Source organism: Brachycentrus maculatus, unplaced genomic scaffold (assembly GCF_059751285.1).
Source record: "Brachycentrus maculatus isolate JH-2025_06_01 unplaced genomic scaffold, ASM5975128v1 h1tg000958l, whole genome shotgun sequence".
NCBI lineage: Eukaryota > Metazoa > Arthropoda > Insecta > Trichoptera > Brachycentridae > Brachycentrus > Brachycentrus maculatus.
Window position 1 is genome coordinate 188,933 of NW_028281679.1, and position 17,386 is coordinate 206,318.

At 30.1% G+C, this 17,386-nt stretch overlaps 1 protein-coding gene across 1 annotated transcript in view; it reads left to right on the forward strand.

Moving 5' to 3' along the window:
• Positions 1–17,386, forward strand: part of LOC148299772 (neprilysin-2-like) — a 48,070-nt gene that overhangs the window by 17,068 nt on the left and 13,616 nt on the right. The window contains exons 2-7 of the mRNA XM_088275703.1: positions 6,958–7,014; positions 9,012–9,148; positions 10,776–10,883; positions 12,478–12,723; positions 14,420–14,631; positions 17,002–17,178. Coding sequence (XP_088131829.1) covers positions 6,983–7,014; positions 9,012–9,148; positions 10,776–10,883; positions 12,478–12,723; positions 14,420–14,631; positions 17,002–17,178 — 912 coding nt within the window. The 5' untranslated portion in view covers positions 6,958–6,982. The remainder of the gene's footprint in view (positions 1–6,957; positions 7,015–9,011; positions 9,149–10,775; positions 10,884–12,477; positions 12,724–14,419; positions 14,632–17,001; positions 17,179–17,386) is intronic.

Here is a 17,386-nt window from a genome sequence, read left to right on the forward strand (position 1 = left end):
GTTAATGGATTTTTTAATAATCAATTATAACATTTTTTGTTTAGTCTGTTCGTCTCCATTCACATTATCTTTTATTTCCAGCCCGCAGATATAACACAAATCAATTTCAAATCTTTTAATTGAGTTATATAGCCGTGTTTACGAAATGTATTGGACTTCTTCCAAGAGTTCAAAAGAATGGATAAATTTTCAGTCTTTTCCGTAGGGTTATGTGCGGGCATCTGAAATATACTTTTCTGGGTCGTTATGGCTTTGGTTTTGACGTTTTCTTTGCTCGGTTTAAACCAGAAATGAGACCGGGTCAGAGTTACACGAATGACGTCAAGAATATGCATTTCGTGGAATTTATTTTTCTGCGAGAATGCGCCGGACCGACTGTGTTTCCTTATCTTCAAAGAATTGCAAACATCGACGACATAGCGCTTAAACCAAATTATAGTAATATTTCTGTATTATTAATTGATTCATTGAATTCTCTTTTATCCAAACCTAAAAGTAAAGAGTGTAAACCTCTGTGGTTCATATGGCAATACTTTGTTTAAAATACAATAAAAAAATAGTATAAAAAACTTTTAAAAATTCCGAATCTAAAGAGTACAAACCTCTTAGGTTCGTATAGCAATACATTATGAAAACATACATTACATAATGAAAATCCCATTTTGTTATCCTTATTCCAAAACTTAAAGTAAAGAGCAAGCTTCTTAAATTCAAATGGCAATACAATATATAAAACGCGATGGAGAAAACTGTTAAATTCTCTTTATTGTAAACCTAAAGTAAAGACTGCAAACGTTTAAAGTTCATAGGAGGCAATACATTATTTTTAAAAAAAAAAACAAAAAAAAATATTGTACTATTTTATTTAGTTCTCTTCTCTAAACCTTTAAAAACAGAGTGCAAGTTATATAAAAAAACTTGATTTTTCAGGATATCGTTTTTGAAGTTTAAAAATATAATAAAATGTATTAAAAATAAATATCAAGCCACTTATTGAACTTTCTACTGTGCAACCGATCTTTTTAAGTAAAACCTGAAGGTTTTTTCTCCATTTGAAAAATATTAAGTATATTAAAAAAAAAAAAAACAATACCTTTTCTTTAAAATGCAAAAACAACACTTTCCGCCCTGTAGCGGGTAAATATTTAGTTAAAAATATGCCGCTTTTGCTGGGATATAGTACATTTTTTGGGCATTCCGAAAACATTCACAACTGAAAATTAACGATTTTTGATTTATAACGTTGTTGAAAGGAGTGAGCGATATGGCAATACATTATTGAAAACACGATGAAAGCTTAACAAATAGGATTCAAATAAATAACAGTATATTAAAATCAAAACGAAGTTCAAGCTTTGTATTGACATTTCTTAGTGGTAGACATTATAACTAAGTTATAATAAAATATTTATGGTGATTTTAAAACAAAGTTACATTTTAATTATAAAATGGAAAATAACAAATTAGCGATTAAAATATAAATTATAATTCATAAACAATCACAGAAAGTAGCTGGTTAAGTACCAAAAATAAATGTACTTATCGTGGGTATACTGGAAAAAAGTTAATTCCCGTTTGAATAATCCCTGTCGTTTAAAGCCTTTATTTTGCCTGAATAAAATACCCGCTATTAAACTTAAAATTGAATTCACTTTTAAAACCTCACATATATAACATTTCAAATTACTTAGTGTATTTTTCCAGTTTAAAGAACGTTTAAAACTTTATAATATACATCATTAGGTCAAAATTGCATATTTTCGAGTTAACGTTTTGTGCCAGTACATCCTCGATACAATACCTACTCATTATCTGTATTGTTCTGTATTATCCCGCGATATAGTACCTACTCAGTTCTGTATTACTATCATGTCCTTGGCCTCTCAGCTCTACAACACGACCAGTTGGTAGGTACTTTATAATAATGCGTTTAAATATTAATGTCATCGTCAATCGATTTTTCCTACGATACCATGACAGTTATAATTTTGTATCTAGGCACCCAGACCAATATGTGATACGTATTGTGACAATCTCGGAAACACGTGGAACAATCTCCATTTGACCATTCATATTTATAATTTTTCGTATCTGGTTGTAGTCTCGTGGTAATTCATGTTTCCAAATGAAAATATGTGTGCACCTATATCCATTTGTACAAGCTGTACACGGCCTGTGTACAGTTGCTGTGGATTAGTCTAATTAAATGGAGAGAAAAAAATAGAAAAAAATAAATGAAAAAGGGCAACCCTTAAAATGAATAATATAAAAATAGAATCTATAAGATCTATTTAAAGGTTGCCCTTTATTTTAAACATACACCTATTCAGTAAAATCTGGAAAGACCGGGGTATGAGTAACAACACCAAGATGAAGCTTGTCAGGAGCTTGGTCCACTCCATTTTTCTCTATGCTGCTGAAACATGGACCATAAAAGCAGCAGAAAGGAGAAAAATTGATTCCTTCGAAATGTGGTGTTGGAGACGCATGCTCCGAATCCCATGGACAGCTAGACGCACCAATGAATCCATTCGCCAGGAACTACGCTTGGATGGCTTGACTCCGGCCAATATCTGTACCCGACGGATTCTCCAGTTCTTTGGACACGTTGCACGTGGCAACGAGGATAGCCTGGAACGACTAGTTGTGATCGGTAGCCTGGAAAGAAAGAGAGGGAGAGGAAGATCCTCACACGATGGACCGATCAAATTAAGGCAGCAGCAGGCACCTCAGTGGTTGCAGCGCAGTCAAGGATAACTGGAGAAGAGTCATTGCTTCTGCAAGGGTCACAACCCTCAGCAATGAGGAATAAGACGAAGAAGAAGAATTCAGTAAAAAATTGTAATATCACAATAATGTTTTAGTAGTATATTTAATCATACATTATATTTTTGTTACAGGATTTTTGGAGCGTTTTCTCTTACTTGGTACATATTAACTGGGAAATTGAATAATTATAGATTGTATATATCAATAACAATTTATTTTATAAATTGTTAAAAATGTTATGTTATGTTAAAAATGTTATTTATTACTTTTATTTAAAGAAATAGTTATACATAGGAAGTAATGATATCTCTTCGCAAACCTCGTGTTCAAAAACTTGGTCACACACTTATGTTTATTATGAATATATAATATAAATGGTTTTTATAATAGTATTTGACTCAATAAGCATGTATTGCTTTGGAAAAACAAAGAAACAACATTTTAAGTAATTAAATATCTATCTAAACTGATATTACTTCGCCATCTTGTGTTTTCTCTGTCGCACTTTGTTTGATCTCCAGAAGACTTTTTAATTTCTAAAATTAAAAAAAATAATAAGGGCAACCTTTAAAATAAATCTCAAATAAACATATAAAAATGGAAATAACGACATCTGAATCTATGCACATAGAATGAATACGTGATGTAAAATCATTTAGTGACCTTCTGAACGTACAAACGGAAATAATTGGCTATTACCTGCACTGACCTTTAGTGTCTCCCATTCGCTGTAAATGTATGATGCACATATAATGTATGTAATAATATATCACCCCTTTGCTGGAAACACACGTAAGGTCGTAAACCGAGAATTATGACTTAACGTAAACATTAGATAATATCGTAGTCGTACAGGAGAAAGTGACTAACTACCAAAACGTAAAATGTTCAGGAGGGCCATTTAAGTCACCTTTGCTTGGCAACAAAATAAACATCAATGCGGTTAGTCATTTTTACCAAGTCAATATATTATACTTTCCAGATTAAAATCCTTTGGGATGTTTTTCAGGGCAATATTAAACTAGTAAGATATCAAACAGTCAATAATCACGTTTTTGTTAAAAAAATGCACTTGGTCACTTTCTCCTGTATGACTACGATATAACATTTTGAGTGTGTCCAAATACTTGTTCACAAAATCTGGATTATCTCCAATTATAGGAGTTATTTTAATATATATTTTTTTTTTCAATTCAAACCCTTATCCGCACCCCAATGGTGCATAGGGCACTGCATTATATACAGTATTATCTTGTTCGTCAGCACACGAAGGAAAGGTGATCAGCCCTCCACTTCAGGTTCCAGTCCAGGGTAATATTGAATAAATATTACAGTGAGAAAATCACTCATATTCATTTGATCCCCCCTGGGATTCGAACCTGGGACCTCCAGAACGGTAGCCGAGCGTGCTGACCATTACACTACGGAGGCGGACAAGCCTCCGTAGTATAATGGTAGCAAGGATATTTTTATATGTCAATAAATAATATGAAAATAACTCCTATAATTGGAGATAATCCAGATTTGTATTTGAACACATTAAAAATGTTGCAAATAAATTAAGTGGTGAAATTATAAGCTATAATAATAAAAATGCAAATGATATTTTCTAACGTTTCTCATGTATGTGATTATAATCCAGGATTCGGATCTCACATCTCGCAAAAAAGAAAAAAAATACTAAATAACCATCACACCGCTTCCGCACAGGGGTAGGCAGAGAGAAAATAATGAAACGTCAATCTGTCTTTGCGCACAATCCTCGCCTCTTCCACGTTCATACATCTCCTCATACATACACGCTGATTATTCCGACTCCCTGACCGGACTACTTTCAAGTATTTGAAATACTTGATCATGCTAAGTTTTCCTAGGTCTTCCTCTACCTACCCCTGCGGGGAAGTGGCGTGATGGTTAGTAAACATTTTTTTCTTTTAAATAAAACTTTTGCATGTTTTTTTTTATCCATCTCTTTAATCTATAATCTTTAAACTTTTTATCCATGGTTTCGACGTGCCCTACGTAAAATGCTACTAACTACATTTTTGTCAATTTTGAGATATTTGGTGTATGTTATTAATTGACCGTTATCTACATATATAAACAAACAAAAAATATATAAATTAAACAAATTACGCCTAGTTTTCAGGCGTATAAGACGCTATCTTTGTCGAATTTTCGAAATGAACTGAACTCCTAAAACGCTAACTACTTAATTTTGATAAAACATAAAGTTTTAAAACGATTTAATACATCATTTTATCGTGTTTTTTAGTGCATAATACTAGTTTAGAACTTCAGATACAACGTTAATTAATACAAAAAAATACGTTTTGAATATTGAAAGCATTAATTTTGTGGATCATATTGATATATTATTTTGAGAAATTAAAAGACATCGTTTTTTGATCCACTCACATTTTTATAAACAACCAACTAGTTTCGACAATAACCTGTTGCCCTCTTCAGGGTTTTTATTTCTCAAAATAATATTAAAAAATACGTTGAAAAAAATCTTCTAAGCTCTCTCCTGTAAAATAACAGATTTGCAGATAGAGTACTTTACGTAGGAGCCGCCGGTTTCATCATACGCGACATGTCGGCAAGAGAAAACGAGGGATTATTTTGAATAATGTATATTTTTAAGTTTAGTGATTTATTTTATCGGCGTTTTAATAAAACCAGAGGAAAACGCGTTCTGGATTACAAAAATATTATTCCGCTTTTAATGCGAGCACATCCATAAAGCGTATGTCAGTGAGTTTCCCTCCAGGAGCTAAAGCAGATGTAGATTCTCAAAACGTAAACAATGTGAAAGACGATGAACGACGTTTATATTATTCCAACCCATATTTCACTCCTTTTCACATCAATTTATTATTTATCATGTAACCAAGTAAAAAGTGACAACACCCACAACACAGAATAAAACGTCAATATTGTGTACAGGGCTTTTTTTTAACGTAAAAGCTCCCGAAACTCACTGTCAAGATTTTACTTAAAAAAATAAACATCAAATATGTATCATTTAAATATTCATTAAATTACAAAATGTTATCATTTTGACGAATTATATAAACAAATATCATAATTATGTTAGTACGTTTCGTCTAATTGATTTTGAACATTTAAAAAAATATATACAATATCTTTGAAAAAAGGTACCGGAACGCCGTTCCACCGTGTTACACGAAAAAAAAGCCTGGCATACTTCAATATATTTTACATATCGCTCACTCCTTTCAACAACGTCATTTATAAAAAAAAACTTGATTTTTCAGGAGATCGTTTTAAAGTTTAAAAATATAATAAAATGTATTAAAAATACATATCAAGCCCCTTTTTGAACTTTTTAATGTGCAACAAATCTTTTTCATTAAAACGTGATGATTTTTTCTCCATTTGAAAAATATTTAGTTTATAAAAAAAAAAAAAAATATTTAACAATGCCTTTTCTGAAAAATGCAAATTACACTTTCTGCCCTGTAGCGGGTAAATATCAAGTTAAAAATATGCCGCTTTTGCTGGGATATAGTATATTTTCTGGGCATTTCGAAATTTGTTTTTTTTTTTTTATAAATGACGTTATTTAAAGGAGTAAGCGATATCTAAATACATACATATATACCTATAGATATAAATATATATATATATATATATATATATATATATATATATATATATATATATATATATATATATATATATATATATATATATATATATATATATATATATATATAAGTATAAATAAAAATATTATTATATACTCGGAAATAATATAGAGAATTGTCACAAAAATTTGAATAATCGATGTTTACTTTATATTTTTAAAAGTCTTATCTAAATGACAATGTCAAACCATTTTTAATGAGGTAATTTAGTATTAAAAGTGATTTATTTATTTCGTTTTAATAAAATAAAATGATAACGCTTTATTTTTAGTGCTGTAAATACAATTAATTTAGTTATATTTCACATTTTAAAGTTTTTTTTTGCAATGACGCGTATAATAAATTTATTTTGAATCATGGCAATCGTCAATGCAATATAAATAAAGACTTTGTGCCATTTAGTTTATTTTGAGAAGATCTAGAAAAATGTGGTTTGAGAATCAAAGTTATTTTTACAGGGTATAATATTTAAAAACATAAAATATACATCAGCATAATTATTAAATGATTTCAGATAAGAACAAAACACAAGAGAACGAATGGCCAATAATGGAAATGACACAATCATTAAGTAAGTTTATTATACTGAAACTATATTTATTCATAAGTATAAACAATAAACAGTGAGTTTAAGTCTCTCTCCAAGTACAAGAGTTAGTCTCATTTTTGGAGAGTAACAGCGTTACTAGTATTAAGATATTCACAACATTTTGAGTGTTTCCAAATACTTGTCAAAATGTTGTGAATAAATTATCTGGTCAAATAATAAGTTTAAAAAATGAAAATGAAAATAATTTCTGGCATTTCTCATGTGTGTGATTATAATCCAGGATTCGGACCTCACATACTAATAAAAGAGTTTCTGCCCATTAAAAAGCTTTCTTTCATCTCACCAATAGATGTCTCTAGTGAAGTTCTAGTGATTCAAGAACAAAATTTCAAAAATAAAGATCTTCCAAGAATTTGAGTAGTGTGGTTGTCAATAATGGGTAGAATTGGTGAATGTTACAAGTGTGTAAAGTGATCACTTAAACCGTAAATGCCCAGACTTCCATATTCTTCTTCATCTTTGATGAGATGTAAAAAAATAATATTAAACTATGTTTATTCATAAGTATAAATAATAAACAGTGAGTGTAAGTCTCTCTCCAAGTACAAGAGTTAGTCTCGTTTTCGGAGAGTAACAGCGTAACTAGTATTAAGATACATTAAAAGTAGAAAATCCTAAGAAAATTCATTTAATTGTAATATTTTTTGTAACTATTTTAAATAAATTAAATAAAATAAATATATAACAAAGAATTTGAGTACTGTGGTTGTAAATAATGGGTAGAATTGGTGAATGTTACACGTGTGTAAAGTGATCACTTAAATCAGCCTATGACGGTCGTAAGCCCCGTAAATGCCCAGACTTCCATATTCTTCTTCATCTTTGATGAGATGTCAAAATAATAATATAAAAATAACTCCTGTAATTGGAGATAATCCAGATTTTGTGAACAAGTATTTGGACACACTCAAAATGTTGTATATAACAAACAATATGGCATACCATATTGTTTGTAATATATATTTTTTAACCTAACCTTATTTATTTATAACATGAAAAAATATTGAAAGGACATAATATGGTTTTAAAAATAAAATAAACAGTTGTAAGAAATGAGAAGATTTAAAAATATATAAATATAAAATTACAAAGAGTAAAAAATATGATATTTTTTTTATAAAGTAGAATAATTAATGTATAATGTAAGATTAATAAATCACAAATTAATATGACTTTAAAAAATTCATTCATTCATACACTGGATTGCTCATTGGACAAATCGCTCACTCCTTTCAAGAACGTCATAAATCAAAAATCGTCAATTTTCAGTTGCGCGTGTTTTCAGAATGCCCAGAAAATATACTATATCCTAGCAAACGAGGCATATTTTTCACTTAATATTTACCCGCTAAAGGGCAGAAAGTGTTGGTTTTGCATTTTTAAGTAAATGTATTGTTTAATTATTTTTTTAAAATAAACTAAAGATTTTTCAAATGGATAAAAATCCTTCAGGTTTTACTTAAAAAGATCTGTTGCACAGAAAAAAAGTTCAGTAAGTAGCTTGATATTCATTTTTCATATACCGTATTATATTTTTAAAATTTAAAAACGTTCTCTTGAAAAATCAAGTTTTTTGATTTATGACGTTCTTGAAAGAATTTGTACATTGTAGTAATTTGATAAAAGATGTAATGGATTCATAAATGAATCATACCATCAAAACACCAAGCCTAGATCTACAAGAAGAAGTCACTGTCATTCATCCGATGTATAATCCAATGCAATGCAAAAAAATCCCCGAAGAAAGGAGAAGTGGGCTTACCCCTCCAACTACTAGTTAGAGAAAGAGTTAAAAGTTTTGAAATAGTTGGAAAAGTTGAAAGAGTTTTAAAATTTGAAAAGTTGTAAAAGTTGAAAGCGTTGATAAATTTGAAAGAGTTGTAAAAATTGAAAGAGTTGTAAAAGTTGAAATAATTGTAAAACTTAGAATAAGGTATTCTAAAAATATATTATTTCAGACAACCGAATTGGTGGGAGAGGCGGACTCGCCTGGAGCGGAGCTTGACAATAATTTCATCTCTGGCACTAATATTACTCACATGTCTTGTGATCATCCTGGCAGTCATTGTCAGCAACAGTAATCCTACAGACTATGGTTGGTTAATATATTGTAACTTTACTTTACCTTACCTTATCATTCACATACATCACGTGTAATCATACTTACAGTCATTGTCAGTACTGTAATTCTACAGACTATGGTTAGTTAATATTATTGTAACTTTACCTTACCTTACTTTGTCATCCTTCTTTACGTGTTATCATATGTTGCAGTCATTATCAGCAACAGTAATTCTACAGACTATGGTTGGTTAATATATTGTAACTTTACTTTACCTTACCTTATCATTCACATACATCACGTGTAATCATACTTACAGTCATTGTCAGTACTGTAATTCTACAGACTATGGTTAGTTAATATTATTGTAACTTTACCTTACCTTACTTTGTCATCCTTCTTTACGTGTTATCATATGTTGCAGTCATTATCAGCAACAGTAATTCTACAGACTATGGTTGGTTAATATATTGTAACTTTACTTTACCTTACCTTATCATTCACATACATCACGTGTAATCATACTTACAGTCATTGTCAGTACTGTAATTCTACAGACTATGGTTAGTTAATATTATTGTAACTTTACCTTACCTTACTTTGTCATCCTTCTTTACGTGTTATCATATGTTGCAGTCATTATCAGCAACAGTAATTCTACAGACTATGGTTGGTTAATATATTGTAACTTTACTTTACCTTACCTTATCATTCACATACATCACGTGTAATCATACTTACAGTCATTGTCAGTACTGTAATTCTACAGACTATGGTTAGTTAATATTATTGTAACTTTACCTTATCTTACCTTGTCAACCTTCTTTATCGCGTGTTATAATCTCTTGCAGTCATTGTCAGCAATAGTAATTCTACAGAATATGGTTGGTTAATATATTGTAACCTTACTTTACCTTACCTTGTCAACCTTCTTTATCTCGTGTTATAATCTCTTGCAGTCATTGTCAACAGTAATTCTACAGATTATACTTAGTTCATATTACTGTAACTCTACCTTTCAATTCAAACCCTTATCCGCACCCCAATGATGCATAGGGCACTGCATCATATATACGCAGTGTTATATTGATCGTTAACACATGAAGGAAAGGTGATCAGCCCTCCGCTTCAGGTACCAGTCAAGGGTAATATTGAATAAATATTACAGTGAATAAATCGCTTGAATTTTTTTGACCCCTCCTGGGAATTGAACCCGGGACCTCCAGAACGGTAGTCCACGGAGGCGGACAAAAACTCTACCTTACCTTACCTTATCATGCTTATAATATGTACCTCGTGTAATCATCCTAGATCCTAGCTACCAGCAACAATTTTTTACAGCCTAAGGTTGTTTAATATTATTGTAACTCTACCTTACCTTACCTTATTACACTCATCATATTTAAAAATGTCACGCTTGTCATATTTTAATCACTTGTTATCCTTTAAGGTATAATCGTTAATATTATTAGTTCTACAAATTGTTATTTGTTGATTTCATTGTAACCTTACTTTACCTTGTCAAGACCGTGTCAGTAACAAGTATTTTACGAATTATACAGATTTATTACCTTATTACCTAATTTTATATATCACATTATACTCAAATATTTCTGAATGTTACCAAATATACCATTATTTAATATAATATATTTTTTAGATCCGAGTATTCAAAGTGACCAGTCATATTACACCGGTGATAAATATCCATCATATGGAAGACGTGACAAGGCAGGAATATGTCTGACTCCAAGTTGTGTTACTGCTGGTAAAATTTATTTTTATTTATATTTTAACAGAAATTGTTTAAACCATCACGACCTCACGTCAAAAAAGTTATTTATAAAATATTTTTATAAACTCTTAATTTGTTTTTAAAAATGTATTAATGTTTATCCCCAATTTATGTAAAATTTTCGATAGTGCTGTAGTTTACCTCAATTTTTTTAACCAATACCTTAGAACGGGGTTACTTGAACTTTGATGTGTTACTTGAGCCCAGTACAAAAAAATGATCTGTATTTGGTCTACAATAATGAACGTATCGACATGATTCATTGTTTCCCTGACAGGTGATACTTTTTGTCACGAAACGTTCATTATTCCAAATATAAATTTAAATCTCTTTTTAAACACATTAAAGTTCAAGTAGCCCCATTCTACGGTACGTAGGTTGTTCACTCAATACGTAGACTCACACAACAAAATGTCCTTTTTTTTCAAATTACAATAAAGCAAGCGTGCACACTGCGGTACGGTATAAAATATTTACGGAGGCATTAGTTCCAGTGTTCCTTTTCAGGGCCTTTTTTTTAACATAATGGGCGCTGGCTGAGGTAGCTGATTTATAACTTATTTATAGTCTCTTCGTCTTTGTCAGCTGTCTCTCCACTGCTGGATGTAGGCTTCTTCATTTTTTTTCTCGAATTCTCTCATTTGGGCTTTTTTAATTTACTTACTACTCGCGTTGGGGACAATGTCATCGGCTCATTAGAAAATAGGTCGGTAACATTATCTCAGAAAACTGGGGTCTTATTTTAAGTATATGCAATTTATTAAAGAAAAACATGAATTTCTAGTTTTTTTGTATTTATTCCGCCATCCATTCATTTTGTTGATAGAATAAAATAACAAATATTTAATTTTTTCCACATGAATTTCGTTTGACCAGCAACCGGTTTTCGTTGTAACCGACACCATCGACACCAGTCTGATGATGCCGGTAGCGACGAAACGAATGTGGAAAAAATTACATGGTTGTTATTTTATTCTATAAAATGCAGTTCCACTAAGAAATGTCAGTACAAAACTTAAAACCATTTTACAACATTTTGAGTGTGTCCAAATAATTTTCCTAATAATTTTCTAAATAATAATATGAAAAATAACTCCTATAATTGGAGATAATCCAGATTTGCGAAAAAGTATTTGGACACACTCAAAATGTTGTGAATAAATTAACTGGTCAAATTATAAGCTAAAAAAATTAAAAATAAAAATTATATTTTCTGGCGTTTCTCATGTATATGATTATAATCGAGGATTCGGACCTCACATACTAATATAAGAGTTTCTGCTCAATAAAAAAGCTTCTTTTCATCTCACCTATAGATCTGGTGAAGTTCTAGTGATTCAAGAACAAGGTTTCTAAATTGGCTCATATATATATATAGAACTTCCAAGAATTTCAGTAGTGTTGTTGTCAATAATGGGTAGAATCGGTGAATGTTACACGTATGTAAAGTGATCACTTAAACTAGCCTATGACGGTCGTCAGCCCCGTAAATGCCCAGACTTATTCTTCTTCATCTTTGATGAGATGTCAAAATAATAATATAAAACCATTTTGTTTGTTTTGATAGCATCTAACCTTTTGAAGCACATGAATACCGAGGCAGACCCTTGTGATGACTTTTACGAGTTTGCTTGTGGAAACTTCATCAAATCGACCAAGATACCAGATGATAAAGTGTCGGTGAACACGTTTTCCGTGATAAATGACGAACTTCAGCAACAATTAAGGAATCTCTTGGAAGAAAGTGCCGTCGAAGATGAACCAAGAGCTTTCCAATTGGCAAGGAACTTGTATAAATCGTGCATGAATACAAGTAAGTAACCGTTTCATGTTGCATAAATATAAAACATTAAAACATGTTGCATAAACATAAAACATTTATTATATTTATTGATTCGGCATTAACATTGTGGAATGACATGTTGATTATTTTTAAAAATTAAACACTTGAATTTACCACCTTAATGAGTTTCATTTATATATACGACTACAGTAGTTTCGAAAACAGATGTTTTCATCTCTTGGTAAAAATTATAACTAACGAACAAAACATATGTTTAGGGGTATATATAGGTTAATAAATATAGGGAAAGGGGGGGTTAAGGAACAATATTTTTTGTATAAGGAAATATTGATAATAATGGTGACCTATTTTGAAGCAGTAAATTATTAATTAAAGTTTTATCTGAATTTCTTATTTTATTTTTTTCTAAATTTTCTAAATTATTCATGACTTGACCTTTATTTGTAATAGAGTGTAATAATTTAAGTGTATGAGTTTTTTTTTGAATATTGAAAGCATTAACTTTAGTGGATCATATTGATATATTATTTCGAGAAATAAAAATACTTTGTGTTTTGATCCACTCATATTTTTATTAACCAAACAGTTTCGGCAACAACCTGTTGCCCTCTTCAGGGTTTAATTTATGACTATTTAAAGTCATAAATTAAACCCTGAAGAGGGCAACAGGTTGTTGCCGAAACTAGTTGGTTAATAAGAATGTGAGTGGATCAAAACACAAAGTATTTTTATTTCTCGAAATAATATAAGTGTATGAGATTCAAATGAGTGGTTAGTTTCCGTGATATGATTTGCGAATTCCGAAAAATAATTACTTGTTAGTCCACGGCGATGTTCTCTTATTCTAATTTTTAGACTTCTCGCAGTTTGGCCAGTATATTTTTTATCGTAGTCACCGTAAGAAATTTCATAAATACCACATCTATCTAATATATTTACTTTTGATTTTGAGTTTCCAAGAATTTGAGCCAAGTTGTTACTCGTATAATACGCAGGTTAATAATTTGTAAATTTTCGAAACTAGTTGTAAATATAAATAAAACTCATTAAAGTGGTATATTCAAGTGTTTAATTTTTAAAAAATAAAAATAAAAAAAAATATTTTAAGTATTCAAAATAAATTTTACTAAGTAAATACCACTATTTCTTAAAATCTAATGCGACACGTGTTTCGATGCACTCCACATCATTTACAAACACCAAATTTGGGACTAATTTTAAATTTTGTAGTTGTATCCTTGGGACGTTGAAAGATGAAGAGGGGGTAGGAGCTTTTTCAGATTATTATTTATTTAATACTTGAAAATACACAAGTCTAAAGGAATAAAATCTAATCTGTGGGGAGCACCGAGGCAACATATACATAAACATAAATAATGTAGTCACAACCAGCATGTATCTTTTTTTTACCGTTATTTTATGTTCGTATTTTATATAAAGTTCTCAAATAACATGTTGCACTTATTTTTTTAAATGTTTTTATAAAACGTTTGTAGTAGAATGTAACTTTTTTTCTAGCACCGTATTAAAAACATTGCATTACAAGTTACATAAAAACAAGTCTCGTGGTCTTTGCGACAAAAAGTAGCTTTGTGATAAAAATTATCTTTTCTCATCAACTGATGTGAATTTTCTGAATGACCTCACCTTACCCAGACCGATTCCCAGCATCTCATTGATAACTTTTCTTTGATATTTTCCACAGCCGAGATCGAAAGAGATGGGATAACGCCGATTCTGGAAGTCATCAAGGAGCTGGGCACATGGCCAGTGCTTGAAGGATCAAAGTGGAATGAAGCAGAGTTTGACTGGATTGACGCTATGTATAATTTCAACAAAGTTGGTTACTCAACCAAATACTTTTTTGACTTCAGCATAGCTCCTGATATAAAGAACTCAACAACGAGATTGATTACAGTAAGTTTATTTAAATATATATATATATATATATATATATATATATATATATATATATATATATATATATATATATATATATATATATATATATATATATATATATATATATATATATATATATATATATATATATATATATGTATATATATATACATATACATATATATACATATATATATATATATATATATATATATATATATATATATATATATATATATATATATATATATATATATATATATATATATATATATATATATATATATATATATATATATATATATATATATATATATATATATATATATATATATATATATATATATATATATACATACTTTGTATTCTCAATATTATTAATATTTAAAGCATTTACTTTGTAGTTAGTCATTTTTACTTTTTTTTACAAAAATGTTAATAATATTAGTATATAATATTTTAATAATATTTAATATCGAATCCGGTAGATATAAAAATCTCGGTGAGTGGTTATATACTAATATTATTAACATTTTTGTAAAAAAATAAATAAGTAAATATATACTTTGTTTTGGAAAATTTTATTTTCAAACTGATTTGAACATTTTAAATTGGACTTAGACCTTTTTAACCATTTGCCTACCAGAACTTTTAGGGTTACTATGATTGATTTTTTTCTAACCCTTATCCGTACCCAATGGTGAAAATCCGTTGTATAAAAACAGGTTTAAGGTATACGTAAATCAAAAACTTTAAAAAAAAAAATATAAACACTGTATTTAGATATAAATAAACAATACAAAACACAAACAAAGTGCTATTTAATGCTTCGGACACTCGTCGTGAAGTGACGTTGCTGTTTGATATCGACGCGATTGCTTTCGGTAATTCTGCTTTGAAAAATAAATCAAGCTTTGTTCGCACTTTTGAAGTTTGCTATTTTTTTACATAATCAATTTGTGTCGGGTTGTGGTCCCGTGGTTAATGTCGCTGACTATTGAGTCAGAATTTCTCGGTTCGAATCCACTCTACCACAATTTGATACCTATTTCAAATAATGAGCTGCTTAGGCTCACGAAAATAGTATGAAATTGAAGAATTTTTGTAAAAAAAAATTTAATATGTTTTAAATTACAATAAAACTGTCTAAAATTACGAAAATGCGTATAATATTTACTGACCGGATTTTTTGTCCGTTATATCTGAAGTTCATTAAATAGAGGTCCGTTTCATCGAGCTTTTATTGAAGTACATGTTTAAACTAGATCTGTTTATGAAACAGTTTTGGGAAAACTCAAATGAACTCAATCCGTCAATGAAAACTCAATATCCGTCACCACTCAGAAACCAAAATCCAGATCTTAAAACAACTAATTGATGGATGATGTCAGACACGAGAAGGAATGAAGAGAAGAGGATCGATTTAATCATCACCCTTCTCAGATCTTGAATCATGTCTTATTACTCAATGATTTCTTAGCTAAATCAAAGTGTTATTAGTTTTGGTTTTGAACTTATCTATAAACCATCGTCAGAATAGTGTATTTATTATATAATATAACATAACGATATTGGAATAGGCATAAATACAGAGCATTTTGCATTTATATCATGGAAAGCTTATGTTATGACTTCTGTAGTCGGTTTTAATTTTGTTTTAATTCCAAATTGCATATGATTAAATAATATAAATTTTAAAAAACTTGGAATATAAAAAGTCAATCATAAGTATCTAATATTTCATAAGTTGATTTGGCTGTCACTTTCTGGTAATATTTATCCACTTTTAATTTAAATTTAACTTGGTAAATACCACTATAAGGTAAAAACGATTATTTAATAGCGGCATTCACCAATTAAAACTTTAATAATATTAAAAAAAACGTAATTCTTTATTATTATCCACCCAGTAGCACGTTTGGCTACCCTGCTGGAGGTCCCGAGTTCGATTCGTAGGGGTGTTAAAAATAAATATGGTTGATTTTCACTGTCATGTTTATTACATATCACCCTGGACTGTTACAAGAAGCACAGGAATGATCACCTTGACTTCATGCAATTAACGATCAAGATAACCCTACGTCGCTACGATGCAGTGCCCTATGCAAAATCGGGTGCGGATGAGGGTTTGAAAGAGAAGGATAATAATTCAATGTTATTATTAAATTAGTGGCATTCCTTTCTCTAAGAGGATAAACATAGACTCTTGAAATGTTTTTCATTACCTTTTATTGTTTCTTAATTATTCCATAGTTATTTACGACAGGTATATGAATTTCGCATCATAATTTCATTAATTTCAATAATATGTTTTGAAAACACTTTCAAAGATCTACATTTTGCGGTGAGTTTTAACAATATGGCATTGGAACATTTATTTTGCAGATCGATCAGCCTGGACTGGGGTTAAATCGTGAATATCTGATCAAGGGAATGAGCGATAAACTTGTAACAGCTTATTTCGAATACATGGTGGACATTGCTGTAATACTGGGGGCAGATAAAGAGACTGCCAAATCAGAGCTTGCTGAATCACTCAACTTTGAAATGGCCATTGCAAATGTAAGTATGAGATCTTGCAAATATTGGCGATCACTCTGGAAAGGGTTCTCTGTCCTCTGATTCTAAAACAACCCTTCCTTATCATCTTATCTTCTTCTTTTTGTAGATCCTAGGATCTGTTTGTGCCTTCGCATGTCGCTCTTGGGATGTTGACTCCCAACTGTCTTTTCATCTTTTCGGAGGTCTGCCTGGGGGTCTGCGTCCTTCA